The 16,721-nt window shown below is 64.6% G+C and overlaps 12 protein-coding genes across 12 annotated transcripts; 4 read left to right on the forward strand and 8 right to left on the reverse strand.

The window, feature by feature from the left end:
- Positions 1 to 12: 12 nt before the first annotated feature.
- Positions 13 to 404, reverse strand: MJAP1_000901 (uncharacterized protein; the record flags this gene model as incomplete). Its single annotated transcript, XM_060264867.1, has 2 exons — positions 13 to 173; positions 197 to 404. 2 exons carry the CDS (start codon positions 402 to 404, stop codon positions 13 to 15), a joined length of 369 nt encoding a protein of 122 aa, XP_060120850.1.
- Positions 405 to 778: 374 nt separating this feature from the next.
- On the reverse strand, positions 779 to 1,428 carry RPL16A (60S ribosomal protein L16A; the record flags this gene model as incomplete). The annotated part of the gene is made up of 2 exons (XM_060264868.1): positions 779 to 1,234; positions 1,270 to 1,428. 2 exons carry the CDS (start codon positions 1,426 to 1,428, stop codon positions 779 to 781), a joined length of 615 nt encoding a protein of 204 aa, XP_060120851.1.
- A 346-nt stretch (positions 1,429 to 1,774) lies between these two features.
- Positions 1,775 to 2,230, forward strand: RPL32 (60S ribosomal protein L32; the record flags this gene model as incomplete). Its single annotated transcript, XM_060264869.1, has 2 exons — positions 1,775 to 2,031; positions 2,059 to 2,230. The coding sequence occupies 2 exons, from the start codon at positions 1,775 to 1,777 to the stop codon at positions 2,228 to 2,230; spliced, it is 429 nt and encodes a 142-aa protein (XP_060120852.1).
- A 179-nt stretch (positions 2,231 to 2,409) lies between these two features.
- On the reverse strand, positions 2,410 to 4,341 carry MJAP1_000904 (uncharacterized protein; the record flags this gene model as incomplete). Its single annotated transcript, XM_060264870.1, has 1 exon — positions 2,410 to 4,341. The coding sequence occupies one exon, from the start codon at positions 4,339 to 4,341 to the stop codon at positions 2,410 to 2,412; it is 1,932 nt and encodes a 643-aa protein (XP_060120853.1).
- A 107-nt stretch (positions 4,342 to 4,448) lies between these two features.
- On the forward strand, positions 4,449 to 4,715 carry MJAP1_000905 (uncharacterized protein; the record flags this gene model as incomplete). The annotated part of the gene is made up of 3 exons (XM_060264871.1): positions 4,449 to 4,467; positions 4,491 to 4,626; positions 4,649 to 4,715. The coding sequence occupies 3 exons, from the start codon at positions 4,449 to 4,451 to the stop codon at positions 4,713 to 4,715; spliced, it is 222 nt and encodes a 73-aa protein (XP_060120854.1).
- An 8-nt stretch (positions 4,716 to 4,723) lies between these two features.
- On the reverse strand, positions 4,724 to 6,611 carry MJAP1_000906 (uncharacterized protein; the record flags this gene model as incomplete). The annotated part of the gene is made up of 2 exons (XM_060264872.1): positions 4,724 to 5,656; positions 5,679 to 6,611. The coding sequence occupies 2 exons, from the start codon at positions 6,609 to 6,611 to the stop codon at positions 4,724 to 4,726; spliced, it is 1,866 nt and encodes a 621-aa protein (XP_060120855.1).
- A 122-nt stretch (positions 6,612 to 6,733) lies between these two features.
- On the forward strand, positions 6,734 to 7,005 carry MJAP1_000907 (uncharacterized protein; the record flags this gene model as incomplete). The annotated part of the gene is made up of 2 exons (XM_060264873.1): positions 6,734 to 6,976; positions 7,003 to 7,005. The coding sequence occupies 2 exons, from the start codon at positions 6,734 to 6,736 to the stop codon at positions 7,003 to 7,005; spliced, it is 246 nt and encodes an 81-aa protein (XP_060120856.1).
- Positions 7,006 to 7,066: 61 nt separating this feature from the next.
- On the reverse strand, positions 7,067 to 9,061 carry MJAP1_000908 (uncharacterized protein; the record flags this gene model as incomplete). Its single annotated transcript, XM_060264874.1, has 1 exon — positions 7,067 to 9,061. One exon carries the CDS (start codon positions 9,059 to 9,061, stop codon positions 7,067 to 7,069), a length of 1,995 nt encoding a protein of 664 aa, XP_060120857.1.
- A 45-nt stretch (positions 9,062 to 9,106) lies between these two features.
- DBP5 (RNA helicase) lies at positions 9,107 to 10,591 on the reverse strand (the record flags this gene model as incomplete). The annotated part of the gene is made up of 1 exon (XM_060264875.1): positions 9,107 to 10,591. The coding sequence occupies one exon, from the start codon at positions 10,589 to 10,591 to the stop codon at positions 9,107 to 9,109; it is 1,485 nt and encodes a 494-aa protein (XP_060120858.1).
- Positions 10,592 to 10,669: 78 nt separating this feature from the next.
- MJAP1_000910 (uncharacterized protein) lies at positions 10,670 to 11,511 on the forward strand (the record flags this gene model as incomplete). The annotated part of the gene is made up of 3 exons (XM_060264876.1): positions 10,670 to 10,723; positions 10,746 to 10,801; positions 10,824 to 11,511. 3 exons carry the CDS (start codon positions 10,670 to 10,672, stop codon positions 11,509 to 11,511), a joined length of 798 nt encoding a protein of 265 aa, XP_060120859.1.
- On the reverse strand, positions 11,512 to 14,657 carry TOF1 (Topoisomerase 1-associated factor 1; the record flags this gene model as incomplete). The annotated part of the gene is made up of 3 exons (XM_060264877.1): positions 11,512 to 12,167; positions 12,190 to 14,211; positions 14,234 to 14,657. 3 exons carry the CDS (start codon positions 14,655 to 14,657, stop codon positions 11,512 to 11,514), a joined length of 3,102 nt encoding a protein of 1,033 aa, XP_060120860.1.
- Positions 14,658 to 14,715: 58 nt separating this feature from the next.
- Positions 14,716 to 16,340, reverse strand: MJAP1_000912 (uncharacterized protein; the record flags this gene model as incomplete). Its single annotated transcript, XM_060264878.1, has 2 exons — positions 14,716 to 15,373; positions 15,397 to 16,340. The coding sequence occupies 2 exons, from the start codon at positions 16,338 to 16,340 to the stop codon at positions 14,716 to 14,718; spliced, it is 1,602 nt and encodes a 533-aa protein (XP_060120861.1).
- Positions 16,341 to 16,721: the final 381 nt, after the last annotated feature.

Genomic DNA, 16,721 nt, shown 5'->3' on the forward strand with positions numbered 1-16,721 from the left:
AAGAGAAATGCGTCACGCATTCGTTGCCGGAATGCGCGCACGCAGCTCGTCGGTGCGGATCGCCGGCGCTGGCCCATTCTCAGGCAGGCTGCTGGCCTTGGCCGACTCGGCGGTGCGGGAGGGGAGGCGTGATTTGACGCGCTCGGCAGCCTCACGCTTGTGGTGGCGCACGCCTGAGTTAGTCGTGAGCACCTACCCGTCGTGAGCAAGACGATATATCCTGCGAACTCCATGATACAGAACAGATAGATAGGGAACAAGGCAAACAAGCCGATAAACCGGAAACCCTTGATCACAACGTTGAGCACAAAGGCAGCCGCTTTGGCCGTCCAGTTTGTATCCGTATGGCCGATACTAGCCCACATGGTCGTGATGCTTTGCAAGTCCCATGCGCCCGAGCTCATTGTGCTGAGCAAGTGGTACTAGTCTCAACTTTCAAACACGCCGCTGGCTACCCCACACGGGCCGCTCAGCCTCCGCACGTTATTGGCGCCTGCGCGGAACACGCGACCCGACAAACAGTCGCTGACTAAACACACTGATACGGACAAGGGAAAATTCCTCTAGCATACATACATCGCACGCCTGGCCGAGGATCGGGCAGGGGGAATCTAGATGCGTGACTAACTCGGAGCACACCCAGGCTGCGTTAGCGCGGTGCACGGCTAGCATTACGTGCATAACCACGCATCACAAAAGCCAGTACCGGGCGCACTCGAGCCGAGCCCCCAAGCGGTCAAGGATGTGTATCGCGAGGATTTTGGATGGCATAGAGTACTTAGTACCCGAACTGCTCGAGCTGCTTGTTGATGGGCTCCAGCTGGCTGGCAGCGGCAGTGGCAGCGGCAGCGCGGCGCTTGGTAGCGGCGACCTTGCGGTCGTGGAAGGCCTGCTGCTTGACCACGCGCTTGGCCTCGAGCTTGTCGACCACCTCACCGTACTTCCAGCCGACCTCGCTCGAGATACGGTTAAGGGTGGCGTACTTGCGACCGGGCTTCAGGCGGAGCACACGGAGCGCGTCGGGGATGACGAGCTTCTTCTTGCGGTCGTACGGGGGAGGAACACCCTCGTAGATCTTGAGGCGCTGCATCGCAGCGGCACCGCGGGCGGTCTTGTGGGGAACCATACCGCGGATGGCGCGGTGGAGGATGCGCGAAGGAGCGCGGTGGTGGAAGGGACCGTTCTTCTTCGGGTTCACCAGGTGACGCTTGTGCATGAAGGCAAGGTACTTGAGCTGTGGTTAGCATGGACAAGCCGAGCAAAACATACCTTGTTCCGGAAGAAGTTGCCCGAAACGTTGACGAGCTCAGCACGCACAACGGTCACCTTCTGGCCAGAGAGGATCTGCTTGGCAATGATCGAGGCGAGGCGACCGAGAAGGTGGCCCTTGCCGTCGACAATGTAAGGGGTAGTCTGCTGAAGAGACATGGCAAATGAGACTGGTAAGTGTTAGCGTCCGCTCAAGAGAAATGGTGCACGACAGCGTCAAAGAAAGACGCGCGCCGTCGTGCACACCATGACTTACCTTGACGGTTTGCCGGCGGGTGGGAAAACGATAGGAGGCGTGGCTTCCCAAGGCGACCCCCCACCCAGCGGGTCATGTGACAAAATACATACTATAGTTTCATCGCCGCGAAATTCTTCGGCCGAGGGCCCTTGGCCTTCGCCGCCGAAAATCCCAGCGCCGTTCTGCTCACCACACGGTCATTGCTGTGAATTGTGCGTATTGCCAAGTGTTTTGTTGAGCAGCATACTAACTACATATTAGACCAAAATGGCTGCCACTAGCATTCCGATTGTCAAGAAGCGGACGAACCGTTTCAAGCGGCACCAGTCTGACCGCTTCAAGCGCGTTGGCGCTTCGTGGCGCAAGCCCACCGGTATCGACAGCTGCATCCGCCGTCGCTTCAAGGGTACCGCGGCGATGCCCAAGATCGGTTACGGCTCGAACAAGAAGACCCGCCACGTCATGCCCAACGGCTTCCGCCGCTTTGTGGTCGCCAACCCCAAGGACGTTGAGCTCCTGTTGATGTACGTTTTTTCTTTCTCTGACACCAGGCACAACAACTCGTTCGCCGCTGAGGTTGCGCACAACGTTAGCAGCAAGAAGCGCATCGAGATCCTCGAGAAGTACGTCGTTGACTTGAAAATGAATGCTAACCACAGGGCCAAGGTGCTCGGTGTCCGTGTTACCAACGCCAACGCGCGTGTCCGTGCTCAGGAGGCCTAATGGACTCGTGTACCTATATGCATGTTCTTAGGAGCCACCCCACCCTGGCAGGGCTGTTGCCTACAAAAATGACACTTGTCGCTTGACTAGCATTTCGTACGACTATGTGCAGAGAGCGAAGATTTGCCGTATCAGCATGAGGGGAAGTCAGAAGGAGTGTGTGCATGAGATAGCATAGACTAGTCAGTGGCAGGGGCTCTTGCGTCGGCGCTCTCGCTCGCCGGTGCATCTGGCGAGGATGCGATGGGGTCGGCTGCGGCAGGTTTCGTTGCAGCACGCTCGGTTGCAGCTCCCGGTGCAGGCTCCGTGTCCTGCGCAGCGCTCGTTACAGGCACAGACACGTCCTCGGGTGCGTGATCGATAATGCTGACACGGTCAGAGTCGTCGGCATCGTCCATTCCGATCAGATACGAGGAATCGCCCGCATCGCCGCTGCCGTCCAGCTCGCTGCTCTCTAGGTCGGGCCGCAAGGGCTGCGCCGGAGGGCGCGACGGCACTTCCGAGGTCGAGAGCGCACGCTGCGCGGGCAGCCCCTTGGGCGGCACTTGCGGCGGCTTGGGCGGAGGAATCGGCGACGTGTCCTCGTCGTGGCGTGCGTCGCGCATCATCGAACGCAGGCCTAGCACGCTCGAGCGTGCACTGAGCGGCGACGCGCCGTGCATCGAGCGGCGCGCAGGTTCTTCTGACGAGGCCGAGTCGGGAGCGTCCCATAGGTCGCGGCCCTGCGAGTCGCGGCTGCTCGGCGGCCCCAGCAGCCCGTCGGCCGCGTTCCACGTCGTGGGATCCGCGAGGTTCGACGTCTTTTCAATCAGGCGCTTGGACAGCACGTTCCAGCCCGTCACGAGCTTGTCGCTGAGACCCACGTCGCCCTCGTCCTTGGGCGGCACGAGCGGCGCCTCGCGCGCCCAATCCATGAGCCCTGACATACGCTTCTTGCTGGGCGACGTATTCACCGTCGGCTGCCCCAGCGCATCGGCCGCGACGCGCGCCGACGGCTGGCCTTGGCTCTCTTTCTCACGCGCCGAGAGCCAGCTAGCAATGTCGTGCGTCGGGTTGCGTACCGGCCCTTCATCCTGGACCGGCGGCGCAATTTGGTCCATAAACGACGAGAGCTGGTGCGGCAGACGCGTGAGGCCGCGCCACGACGGCGAGTCGGTAGGCCCCTGCTTTGCCGCGCTCATCACCTGGCTCGGCAGCGGCGGCCCGCTCGGCTGTGTCGGCCGCGGCGACGGCGCCGGGGACTGGCCGACCGAGACGCGCGGCGCCGGTGCCTGGCTCGGCAGCGTGCGTGGCGCCGGTGCCTGGCTCGGTAGCGTGCGCGGCGCCGGTGGCTGGCTCGGCAGTGGCGGGGCGTCGGACGTGCGCCGTGCCTGTGCGTTCGACGGAGAAAAGAGTGTCGAGCGCTGTCGTGCAAGGCCGTGCGCACGCGAGGCGGGCGGCGGCGAGGGCACAATCTGGACGCCGCCCCGCACCGCGAGGCGCTGCCACGCGTTGCGCAGCGAGTTGAGGTGCTGTTCCTCCGCATTGAGCTGTTCCCGCAGCTCGAGGCATAGCCGTTCCTTGGCGGCGATCGCCTGGAGCATGTCGGTATGGAGCGAAGACCCTGGCCGTTTCGGCGTCTGCCCCCGCGCGTAGTTTGCACATGACGTGAGGAGCGCCTCAACTTCAGCGCCATTCGGCACGTGTGCGCTCGCTGCCGGGCTCAGTGGCGCGGACACGTTCCGCTGGCGCTGTGGGCTCGGCTCGTTCTCGGCGTGGGTCGGCGAGGTGATGTACGACATGCGCGGCTTGCGTCGCAGCGGTGTGCGCGACGGCGTCGCGATATTCGACATGGACTTGGACGTGTGCAGCGTCCGTGTCGGCGTGCTCTTTGGGATGTCGGCATTGAGCAAGCTCGCCTTGCGTGTGCGCGGTGTGATCGGCCCCGACATGGTCTCGGCCTCGCTCGAAGCTCCACCTGGCGCGGGTTGGGCGGACAAAGGAGCCTCTTTTGGGTCAATCGGGTGGGGCGCCTCGGTCATGAGCTGTGTCGCGGTCGCATCCTCTTCGTGCGCCGCGTCTGTCGCATGCGCGTCCGTCGCATCGGGCGGCCGGCCCTCCGCACGCGCCATGATGGTCAGAGGCGCGCGTTCTTGCATAAGCGCTTGGGCCCCCCCTCCTTTCGGCCGAGCTCTGCTGGCACTCGGGCAGCGACGGGTGGGCGGAGCGGCTAACAACCATGTCCTACACGATCGGTGGTGCGTGGGAATGACTGACGCAGGTGTCAAGATCCTTAACGAGTACCTTGTGCTCGGCGTGTTCGGCACGATCGGTGCGATCGGCTATGCCTCGACCCGCGGCGGCTCGAGCGACGCCAAGAAGGCCCCGGCGGCGCCTGTGCTCGGCGGCCAGAGCGCGTACGTGCCTAGACTGACGCAGTGATGAGGAGTCCTTCATCAAGCAGTTCATTGCCGAGGCCCAGAAGGAGAGCAAGGACGGCAAATAGTGTTCTTCCTAACTAGATCTGCCTTGCATCACACCCCGCAGCCGCTGGGTGGGCGCAAGGCGCAATGCAAAGAGCACGCCCACTACGAACAGCGCACGTATGATGCGCATGTGCGCGAGACCGGCGAGGTTTGCGCGTGTGTCGCTGGCAGTGCGCGTGAGAGAGCGCCACGCGGCGCGCGACACACTCTCGCGCGTCCGCTCGCCGACCACCATCCAGTACACTACGCCGGCGTTCCGCCGCACGTGGCGGTAGGCATTCAGTAGGCGCAGCACAAAGAGGTAGGCGAGCGTGCGGAGCAAGTCGCGCTTGCGCCGCCGCACGCGCAGCTGCCGCGAGAGGCCCGACTGGGTGCTTGCGTCGGTGACGTTCACGACACTCGTCGTGGTGCTTGCCGCGTCGGTCGGCTCGTCGTATTCGACGTATGCGGCGGGGTATCCAAAGTAGGGGTTTTCGATGTTGTACGGCGAGACGTGGCCGTCCATTTGCGCGTACTTGTGCGCACGCCACGACAGGTACCGCGTCACGGTATTGTTCTCGGCGTTCGCATAGGTCGGCGGCATTTCGGTCTCGGGCGTGCGTGCACGGGGCGTCAGCGCGCCGGGCATCTCGAGGCGGGGGATGCTGGCCGTGTCCACCTGCGCGGCGGGCGTGCGCGGGGGCGACGCATTCGACGCACGGGGCTGCATCCAGTTGGTGAGCCACTGCATCAGCGAGGGCCCGGCGGGCTCGGTGTGGACCTCGGTATGGGCAAAGGTGCCCCCAATGTCCAGCGGATCCGACGCACGCCGGCGGTGGCGGCGCGACGAAGCGTGGCGCTCGTCGAGCTGCGTCGCGGCGGCCGTGCCGACAAGCTGTGGCGAGGACGACGCACGGACGCGCGGCGTGCCGGGCATGCTCGTCATTGGCGTCATTGGCGTCATCGGCTGCGAGGCAAAGGGCTGGGTAAGCAAAGAGACGTACCGATCCGACGCGCGACATTACGTCGTAGATACTTTCAAAGTCGGGCCCCCGCACGCGGAGTGCCGGCGGCACCGGCTCGTTTTCTGCGCCCTCGTCCTTCCGCCATGCGGCGGAGCGTGCGTAGTAGTTAAAGATGTCGCTCGTGTCCGGCTTGATCGGCACGTTGAGCGAGCCGCCGAGCACTTTCGGGAGCGCCACGTCAAATTGTTGCCTCAGGTCCGCGTCGCTGACAAACATGATGCGCGCGAGGAGCTTGGGCGGGAGCACGGGCTTGAGCATGCGCCACAGCCCCGACTGGAGCCAGCCATAGTGCAGGACGTACACCGTGCCAAAGAGGCCGGGGTAGTGGTTCTTCAGCAGGTCCACCAGGAAGGGGAGCAGCTCGAGCTCAAAGTTGGAGATGCCCGACTCTGCGACGTCGATCGCCAGCACGCCCTGGAGCACCGGCGCAGCGCGTGGCGCGCGGCGGTTTACCTTGCGCAGGTAGCGCCGCATGACGTCCATGCTCGCAATAATGTTCGTCTTGAGGTCGCGCAGTCCGTCTGGCGCGCGCTCCACCTGCTGCAGGCGCACGTACAGACACGGGCGCCCCATCCTGTCGCGGAAGCGCGAGTGGATCCAAAAGAGGGGGATGCCGTTGGCCGTGCCGCTAATGTACTGCGAATGGAGCAAGTCCGTAGCGAGGTCGTCAATGTCGGCCTCGAGCCGCCACTGCAGCGTCTTGTACAGCATGTTTCGCGCATTTTCTGTATCGAAGCGCGCGCGCCTCAGGAACCGAAAGATGAGAGCGACGTCGTCGACAAAGCCGCGCGCCAGCCGGAGCTCTTCCTCGGCATAGTCTTCCATCGCGGCGAGCCGCCGCGGCGCTTCTTCCAGCATTGAAGAGTGTAGCTCGTGCACTTGGTCCACATGCGCATTGTACAGCTCGCGCATCGCGCTGTAACCCTCCGCCGCCGGGCCGGAGGCAGGCCCGCTTCCCCGCATTCCTTCGTCGCCGATGCTCAGCCGCACCGGCGTCGCACCGGACGAGTGAGGATCACGTGACTCTTTCCACCATGCTGCCGGGGATGCTCGTGGCGCGCCGCGTGCTGGCGCAGGTGCCTGCGGCCGCCTTTCATACGTCTGCGTTGGCCGCCGCTGCGCCGCGGCCCAAGATTGCCAACTCCAAGCTCAAGTCGCACTCGGGGGCAAAGAAGCGCTTCTTTCCCGTCATCGGCTCGGCGAAAGGCAGCGCTGTGACGATGAAATTCACGCGCGGCAGCGCCAACAAGCAGCACCTGAACTCGGGCATGTCGCGTGTGCGCCTCAGTCGCCTCGCGGGCAGTAAGGTTGTGTCGAAAGGGCCGGTGTCGCGCATGCTGCGCCGCCTTTTGGGGCCGAGTTTCTAACTACTGGGTATCTCGCTTTGCTTCGAGGCCCGCACGCAGGTCGGTGGGCATCGTCGCGCGCAGCTTTTCGAGCTGCGTCTGGAGGCGTGCACGCTGCGCCTCGAGCGCACGCGGCGCGCCGTGGATCGGCGGCGCCTCATGCTCATTGACCGTGCGCCAGCGCTGGCCGGGGCCATTGACGACCGGCCGCGCCAGCTGCTGGTCGATGGTGCGCAGCTCCTCGACGAGGCGCACGTAGAGGTCGACCGTCTCGATTTCGGGGCGTGTGCGCCCAAACGTCTCCACGTCGCCCGCGGCCAGCGCCGCAATGCGCCGCTGCCACTGCTCCTCTTCGGCGGCGGCGATGCGCGACTGGAGCCATAGAGAAAAATTAGGACACTGCAAAAAGTCCGTGTAGAGCTCGTGCCGCAGCGTGCTTGCGGTCGAGAGCGAACGCTGGCGCATGCGCAGCGGCGTGCTGTGCGCCTTGAGCGACGCGAGGAACGCCGCACGGTTAAACGGACGCACGCGCGGCGCCTCGGCGGGCGACGACAGGTCAAAGTCGGCGGGGATGAGCGACGCCATGTAGCGGTTGAGCGGCGCGAGGAAGCGCTCGGTCATGTCGCTAAAGTAGCGCCGCAGCACGGCGCTCGCGCGGTCGTGCTCCGACGGCCGCTCGGCCATGGCGATCATCTCTTTGAGCAGCACGCGGTCCTTGCTCACATGACGCTTGCGCGTCGAGGTGAAGCCGACGGCCGGCAGCACGGCGTGCATGCGCTTTTCCTGGCCGGGCGGCACGGTGTCGCCCCGCGCCTCGCTGCCGAGCTGCAGCGTGTGCGGCCAGTGGTGGCAGGTCTGCAGGAAGAAGGGATTCGTCACGCCCAGCACTGTGCCTGCCTGCGGCTTGTTGCGCGACGCGAGCGCCTTGAAGTCGTAGTCGTGGATGTGAAAGTAGGGCCGAAAGTCACCCGCACACAGCACCGGGCGGATCAGGTCGACGAGGTGCCACACCGCCTCGCTTGTCGTGCGCGGGTCGCGGCCGACGACAAGGATCGGCTCAGCGAGCAGCATGCACTCCCACAGGAGCCACAGGCTGGGGAGCAGCGAGCGGAACACGACGAGCAGCGGCGTCTGCGGCACCGACGCGAGGATCGCGCGCGGCATGGTCGCCGTCTTGGCCCAGTCGCCGTTTTGTGCCTCGTTGCCGTGGGGCAAGAGGACCTGGAGCAGCTGTCCTAGGAGCGGCAGCGAGAGCATCGCGCCTGCGCTCGGACTCGGCCACGCAATTACGTCCTGTACAAATGACTCGAGTACCGGCAGGCCATGCTCGAAAAACATGGGGCCGAGGCGCGCGACGAGCTCGCCAAAGAGCGCGACGTAGGGAAGATGTGTGAGGATCACGAGCGACTTTTGAAAGTAGCCGCGCCGTATCGCCGGGTCGCGCTTCTGACGGAAGAAGGTGTAGCCGTAGATGTAGCTCGTCGACCTGCTGCTTGCGTGACTCTCGGGCGCCGCCGCCTCTTCGGGGCTCTTTTGGAGAAAGGTGCGCGCGGCGCGCCCCGCGGAGCGCAGCGAGCCGTGGCGCGCGAGGAGGTTGGATGTGCGCCGCGAGCGCTGGCGCAAGGATGCGTGGCGCTCCGGCGCGGTCACGTCGCGGATCTGCGGGGGGGTGCACTGCGACTCGTCGAGCGGCACTTCGCGCACGCGCCACGAAAAGACGAGCGAGCCGTCGCCAAAGACGGCCGTGTCAGGAAACGAAGAGAATGCGATATTGTCCTTCTCTTCCTTGCTGATGCCCAGCGGGGGGTACATAAACTCGACGTCCGGCCCCATGTCCAGGTCAAAGTTGACCAGCGCCAGGGACAGCACCCACCGCTGCAGCGCCCCGCGCTGGTTCTCCGACACGGCGGCGATGGCCGCAGGGGCGCTGAGTGCCTCTCCGCTCTCGTCTCCCTGCGCAAGCGACAGGAGCGACAAATCGCCGTGCGACGGGCTCCGCGCCGCGCTCGCATCCATACCGTCGAGGTCGGGGAGGGGGCGCGACTTATCTAATCCTGCATGCTACGCGCTCGCCTTCAAAGCGTCCTTGATGGTGGCCTCCATGGCTTCCACGTCGTCCGTCTGCACAGGGACGACCTTGCAGTGCAGGGCCTGCTCGATCGCCTCCATCTCGCGCTTGGACTTGGCGTCGTGGACAAAGTTAATCGACACGCCCTTGCGGCCGAAGCGGCCCGTGCGACCAATGCGATGCAGATAGGTCTCCGAGTCCGGCTGGCCGGTCTGCGTGAGCGGCATGTCGTAGTTGATCACCAGCGTGACCTGCTGGATGTCGATACCACGCGCAATGACGTTCGTAGCAATCAGCACCTTGCTGCGGCCGGAGCGGAAGTTGTCGATCGTCGTGTCGCGCGCGGCATTGTCGAGCTTGCCATGCAGCGAGTCGACGCGGTGCCCTTCGGCGGTCATGCGCTTCGCTATCCGGTCGGCCGTCTCGCGCTTGGCGCAGAAGATGATGCTCTGGCCGATGGTCAGGAGGTTGTACAGCTCGACCAGCACCTCGTACTTGTGCTCCTCGGTATGGCAGTCCATGTAGAACTGCTTGATGCTCTCCACACTCAGCTCCTCCTGCTTCAGGCGGATCTCGTTCGCGCTCGGCGCAAACTTGACCGCAAAGTTGTGCACGTTTTCGGGGAACGTCGCGGAAAAGAGCACCAGCTGGCAGGTCTTGGGCATGGTGTTCTTGACGCGGATGCTCTGCTCGCCCAGTCCCTGCTGGTCGAGCATGTTGTCGGCCTCGTCCAGGACAAACACCTTGACAGCCGACGGGTCGAGCGCGCGCGTCTTGATCAGGTCAAACGTCTTGCCGGGCGTGCCGACAATCAGGTGCGCGGCCACTTTTTCGCCGCGCTTGATCGCGTCAGGGATCGCGTAGGCGGTCTTGACGGGGGTAAACTTGCCCATGGCCTGTACCACGTCCATAATCTGGCGCGCAAGCTCGCGCGAGGGCGCAAGCGCAATCGCCTGCGGCTTCTCCACCGAGTAGTCGATGCGGGAGAGCATGGTCAGCACAAACGCCGCCGTCTTGCCGGTGCCGGACTGCGACTGGCCGATCATGTTGCGGGGGGGGTTCTGCAGAAGAAGGGGGAGCGCACGCTCCTGGATCTTGGACGGCTTGGTAAACTTCATCGAGTAGATGCCTTTGAGCAGGTCGGCATGCAGGCCGAGATCGTCAAAGGACTTGACCGAGTACAGCGGCGAGTTGGGGTCCGCCTGCTGGTCGGCGAGCGTCACCTGCACATCGTACTGCGACTCGGTGAGCGCAGAGGTGCTCGGCTCGCTTTTCGGCGCCTCCTGCGGCTCGGCCTTGGGCGGCTCGGCCTTGGGCGGCTCGTCTTGGGGGGCGTCTTTCGGCGCCTCTTTTCCGTCCGTCTTCTTCATGGGGACGGGGCCGCCGGGGAGCTCGTCCTCGTCCTCGTCCTCGTTAAATGCATCGGCAAGGATGCCACCCAGCCGCGACGAAAGCGACTCAACCGCTGCGTCAGCCATCGCACCTACTCTTCGCATCGGCGCCGCTCATGATGGATGGGAAAAAGCGCGCTTACTTCCCCGACAGACGCGTCCACCATGAACGACCCCGACGCGTTCCTCGTCGCGCGTGTGCTGCACGACAAGCAGGCGGTAGGTAGAGAGGCTGACGCAGGTGACGTACCGCCTCCTGAGCCGCACGCTGGGGATAGACGTGGACGTGGCCAAGGCGTACGTAGCATGACTGACGCAGCGCAATGCAGGCGTGGTACAAGGCGAACGACGCGTCGTGCGCCGCGACGTACGTCGTACACGGCGTGCGCAAGGCGGACGACCTGGAGACGATTGCGCTCGTGAGCGCAGATGGGCTGCAGGCGGAGCTGCAGGCGTACACGTCGAGCACGCACCAGATCTACGCAGTCCAGGCACACAAGACCTACGATGCGCCGCTCCTTGCAGCCGTCAACCGCGAGATGGCGCACGACGCGGCGCTCGTCGAGCGCTATGCGAATGGCGCGTCGGAGCTCGGCGCGATCGGAAACTCGCACACGAAGCGCGACGGCGCGACGCCGCTCGCCGCCCCACGACCCCGCGCCGCGCCGAGCGCCGCGCCAAGTGCCGCGCCGAGCGCGGCCCCGAGCAAGGAGCAAGATACCAAGCCGGCGCCGTCGGGCGAGACGCGCCGCGTACGCAAGAAGCGCAAGGTCATGCGCAAGGTCAAGACCAAGAACGAAAAGGGGTACACCATCACCCAGGACGTCGAAGAGTACGAATCCTATTCGGAGGACGAGCCGGTGGACGCGCCCAAGGCCGAGGCCAAGCCCGAAGCCAAGCCCGAGGTCAAGCCCGAGACCAAGCCCAAGGCACCGCCCAAGCGGCCGGCGCCAAAGGGCAAGCAGCAGCCGTCGCTCACGTCGTTCTTTACAAAGCAGGCTCGGTAGCTATTCATTGTCAGAGTCGAACAAAAAGAGGGGGTCGCGGTGCGCCGGCGTGTGCGCCTTGACCGGCGACGCAAGGCCGGCACGCCGCGCATTGAGCGATGCGAGTGCTGCGCGTTTCGCGCTTGGCGACGCGCTCGGCGACGCGCGTGCGCGCTTCGGCGTCGAAGGGCTCGTGTGCGGCGAGCGCTCGACGCGGTCGGGTGTTTGCTCGTCGCTAAAGACGCGGTGCGGCGACGAGCTGCGCGAGCTCGTGCGCGGCACATCGGCCATCGCAAATGCGAGCTCCTCGTCGCTGTCTTCGATAAACTCGTTCTCGAGCCACTTGGGCACGCGCGGCGCACGCTGGCGCTTTTCCTTGGTCTCCTGCCGCTTCTTTTTCGGGGAAGTGTCGCCCTGGCCTTCGGCGCGCGGGCGCGGCGCGCGCAGGCGCTGCACCTGCTCGCTGAGCTCGCCCTCGATCAGCAGGGGCTGCGCGAGGTACTGGTCGATGATGCGCGCGTCGCGGTCGAGCGCGGCAGGCGTCACGGTGCGCGGCACGCTCCATTCGAGGTGGTCGCCGACGACTTCCGCCTCGAGGCCGACCAGGCGCAGGAGCAGCTTGACGACCGGGTGGCGCGTCGCGTCCGCCTGCATTTCGTCTGCGTCGGTCGTGAGGGCTGGGTGAGTAGCGGGACGTACTATGCGTAGCAAACTGGTCGAGCACCTCGGCGCTCGGCGCGGCGGGGTCCGCATCGGGATCGCTCGCCATGAGCGCCTTGCGCGCGGCGCTCGCCATCTCCAGGTGGAACTTGACCCAGGTCACCGCCGCGAGCTTGTGCTGCTCGCCCAGGAGGCCGACCGCCACGCCGATCTCTTCGGCGTGCACCAGGCCCGGCTTGACCATGATATCCGCCGGCGCCTTGTCCGCTTTTGGCTCTCGAGCCGGGCGCTTGTCCGCGTCGAACGCTTCCTGCGCCGACGTGTCGAGCTTGGCAAACTTGCGCTTCAGGTAGGTCGCGAGCTGCACGAGCGACGTGTGCGCCTTGGCATCCACGGCCGCCATCTCGCTCTCGGGATCGCGCAAGAGACGCACCCAGACCGCGCGGGCCTTGGCGCTAAAGAAGAGGTCCGGGCGCGTCGCCTTGACCGCGATGCGGTGCGCGACGCTCGCAAGGCGTGTGAGCATCGTCGCCGGCTGCGCCGAGTCGCGCCAGCGGCCGAGGTACTGCGTGCAGACGTGCGCGAGGCGCGTCGTGGCCATCGCGCGCTGAAAGGTCTGGAAGCGAAAGAGGCGCTCGCTCTGCTGCGTGCTCTCTTCCTCCTTGCTGCGCCGCTGCTTGACAAACATGTACTCGCGCTGCGACGCGTGCTTCTCGAGGAGGCGCGGCATGGTATAGGCAAAGTCGAGCACCGTCTCTAGGCACGCAAAACTCTGGGCGCTGTACGCGTGCATCACCTGCAGGCTCGTGTCGAGCAGGTCGCCGTCGTAGTACAGCGTATTTTGGAGCTCATCGGCGACCTGGCGTTGGTCCTCGTCGCCGTGCGCCAGCGCGTCGAGCAGGCGGAGGAGCGCGGTCCAGAGGCGCACACCCGCGCCAAACTCGAGCCACTCTTTGGCCTCGAGCGAGATGGCGGTGCGCGCGCGCGCCAGGCGAAAGGCCCACGGCTCGAGCCACTCGGCGACCATCGAAAAGTCCCACGCACTTGCGTCGTCCGCGCGCCGTGCGAGAAAGTACTCCAGGAAAAAGGTCGCGAGCTGCAGCGCTTTGCACCGCGCCGCGTCCAGGTCGCCGATACGCTCGCGCTCCGCGTGAATGTCGCGCAAGTACTGCTTCTCGAGCACGGCAAACGCGCCGTCCTGCAAAAAGCGGTCCGCCCAGCGCCGCAGCACCGCGCGCCCGGCCGGCGTCCAGGCGGTATAGCGCCGCACGCCGCCGCGCTCGGTCGCGGGGCGCTTGCGCGACACGCGCCGTTTGCTGCGGTCCGCAATCGACTGCTCCAGCTCGCTGATCGACTCGACGAGCGCCGGCTGCTGCCGTGCGACACGCACCGAGCCGTCGTGGGCGGTGAACTGGATCGTCGTGCCGAAGCGCGAGTGGCGCGCGTTGTTGATCGTGTGCCGCTTGCGCCGCGCTTCCGAGTCGAGCGACGCGGCGAGCGCCGACGACTGTGCGCCGACGCTAGCGTGTTCCACGCGGGCAATCTCTTTCACGTCCGAGCCGAGGTACAGCTGGTAGATGCAGTCGGCGGCGACAGGCGCCCACGCCTCGTACTCCTTCGCGTCTGCATTGCTCGCGAGCATCAAGAGCGTGTCCATGACATGGCTCGCGTCTAACTGCTCGACCAGCATGCTCTGCAGGGTCGCGTTGGCGACCAGCGCCGTGCTGCTCAGTGTGTGCGCGACTGGGTCGCGGATCGCAAGCAGGTTGCGGAAAAAGTGCAGGCACATGCCGATCACGCCTACCTCGCGTTCGCTGCGCTCGCTGCGCGGCTTGGCAAGGGCGGGGAGCAGCAGCGACTTCATGACGCACGACACGACCGTGCGGTTCACCAGGCGGTGCTCCTTCGCACGCACGCGCAGCACCGACGCCTTATACTGGACTTGCGCGCTCTGCAGCTCGACAAGCTTTGAGAGGACCTGGTCGTCCTCTTCGCGCGTCACGATATCCTTGACTTCGGCGTGCCAGTCGATGGGCCACGTCAGGGCGGTCATCAAGTCGGCTGGGTGAGCAAATTTACGTACTGCACGCAAGCGCAATCTTGTCGGCCTTTTCACCTTCGCCTGCCGCATGCAGCAGGATGGGAATGAGGTCGTTGTGCATTGTGCCGAGCTCGGCAAAGACGCGCGCAATCGCGCGGCTGCTGTCCGTGTCGTCCTGGCGCCAGAGGCGGCGCAGGTCACGAAGACACTCGAGACAGTCATCGCCGAGGCGGTAGACCAGCTCCAGCCGCCCGTCTACTTCGACGTGCTCGTAGCCGCCGAGCGCGGAGCAGATGGAGAGCACCGGCGCCCGCAGCAGGCTGGCGCGCTCGTCGTGATCGACTTCCTCGGCGCCCTGCTCGGACCCAGCTGCCTCACTCTCCGCATCTATACTCTCATTATCCGACGAGGCCACGTCCGAGGCATACCAGTTCTCGATCGCTTCGCCTTCCCACGCGTCAGCCATGGCGGAACGCGGCGCGTCGCGTAATGTAATGTAGGTGTGTACTTTGTGGAGCTATGCACTAGTTGGTCGGAACCGGCGCGTAGTACTCCTGCTCGAGCTTGATCACGCTGGGGTCGTCCGAAAATGTGTGTGGGGCGTGTGTTATACCTCCTGGGAGACCGTTGAAGACTTGGTGAGGAGCAGGAGCTTTTTGGTTCATATTCCATGCGGCCACCGTCGGTGGCGTCTCGCGGTGCTGCGACGGATCGGGGCGCTCGTGGCTCTCGATCGACGACGGCGAGCCCTGGTCGGCCACGAGCGGCGAAACAGTATCAGAAGGTCGCCGTTGCATGGTGTATCGCTGCCGCAGCTCCCATTCCAGCATGCTGTTCCGGTTCATCTGCATGTCCAAAAATTGCTGCAGCTGCCGAATGTATTCGACACTCTTGCGGAGAATAATGCCTTTGTTGGGCTTGGCCTGCGCAGCGGCCAGCGCAGGGTTGTCTGCGTTCACAGGCGCAAGCTCCGCCGCAAAGCTGGCAAACGACGACATGTTCAGGCATGAATCCTTCGGGATGCCATTGTCGTCCTCGCCGCCCAAGCTGGGCGGCGCAGGCTCGGGCTCCTTGCCGGGGACCGAGCGCCAGGTGCCAAAGCACGAGCGGTTCTGCGCCACCTTGACAGCCGTGTCGGGGCCAAAAGTCCACGAGCCACTGTTCCCGCCTTGCGTCGAGGTTCTGCGTAAGTGAGGGGCACGTACGTGATGGCATCCAGCAGCATGTTCTCGGGGAGGAGCGTCGCGAGCTCCGTGATCTGGCTGTTGATGTTGTCGCGCCGGCGACGTTCCACCGCATTGTGGGACTCGCGGCGCTTGCGGCGCTTGTCGGAGAGTTTTCGCGCTTCCATCTCGTTGATCGACATGAGCGACATGCGCACCGACTCGACATCGTCGCCATTATCACCGTCCGAATGCGTCGTGTCGCCTGCGTCGACCGTCAGGTCAGAGCACTCGGTCAGCTCCGAGTTGGACCGGCCGGGGCGCATCCGCGACGTTTGTGAGCGGCCCTGCGATCGGGACATGGAGCCGGGCCAATCGCCACGGCGGCCTTGGGCGTAAGGGTGCGCACCTCCCGCGTAGCGCGGGGCTCCGAGGCTGCTTTGCGTCTGCGTGAGCGGAGCACCCCACTGCTGTGGAAGCGTGTTCATCATATGAGACATGGCCGGCGCAGACTCGGATGCCACCATCGCCGGCCCGTGCCCGGTTGCGCCGGACTCGCTCGCAACCCGCTGCCGGCCTGGGCGGTGGGGCATTCCGCTGGACGCACTGTACTGCTCCATCCCGGGCATATTCTGGTGCATGCCGTTGGAGACCATGTCTCCGTGGCTATTCTGGCGGGCATGTCCTTTGGGGTGGTTGAGAGAGTAGGCCGTACCCTGTTCGAGGCAAGGCCAGGCCTCCTTCTCATATACATAGGGCTGTTGTGTCGCTGGCGCAGACATTCCCATCGGCGTAATCCGAGTGGCGTCAGAGACCTGGTCACGGGGCGCCTTCCATCCAGGGTTCACCTCGGGCATTTCTCGCGAAACAGGAATGGGATGTGGCACCGGGTGCTCGCTCGGGTGCATCGCGGGTGTCTGGTGAAACTGACCCCAGAGATCGTCATTCAGTAGTAGATCCATGTCGATGTAGCTACTAGAGGCCATCGGCGTTATATCAGTCGGTCCTTGCGTGGCAGAGTGGCTGCGGCTCGTCATCGCACCAGCAGTTCCATGCGCGTTGAAACCGTGCGATTTGCGCTTAGGCGAATAGCTGTTCATAGCCATCGATGACTGGTACATCGCCGCAGATCAGCGCTCCGTCGTATTCAAGGCCAACAAGACTATTTTTCTACGTGGGATACGTCACCCTTTGTGGGGCTTGGGCTGAAAAAGCTTACCCCACAAGAACCAAGTAGAAGCGCTTGGACCGCTTCCCCGCCCATGGCCGATTAATTCTCCGCAAAATTTAGGTAGGGATTCCGGCGTCATGATTGGGGCAGAAGGCATTACGAGCGCACGCTGACATAGCTTATGTTCTCTTCGGCG

The sequence above is a fragment of the Malassezia japonica genome, chromosome 1, assembly GCF_029542785.1.
Source record: "Malassezia japonica chromosome 1, complete sequence".
In the NCBI taxonomy this organism is placed as follows: Eukaryota; Fungi; Basidiomycota; class Malasseziomycetes; order Malasseziales; family Malasseziaceae; genus Malassezia; species Malassezia japonica.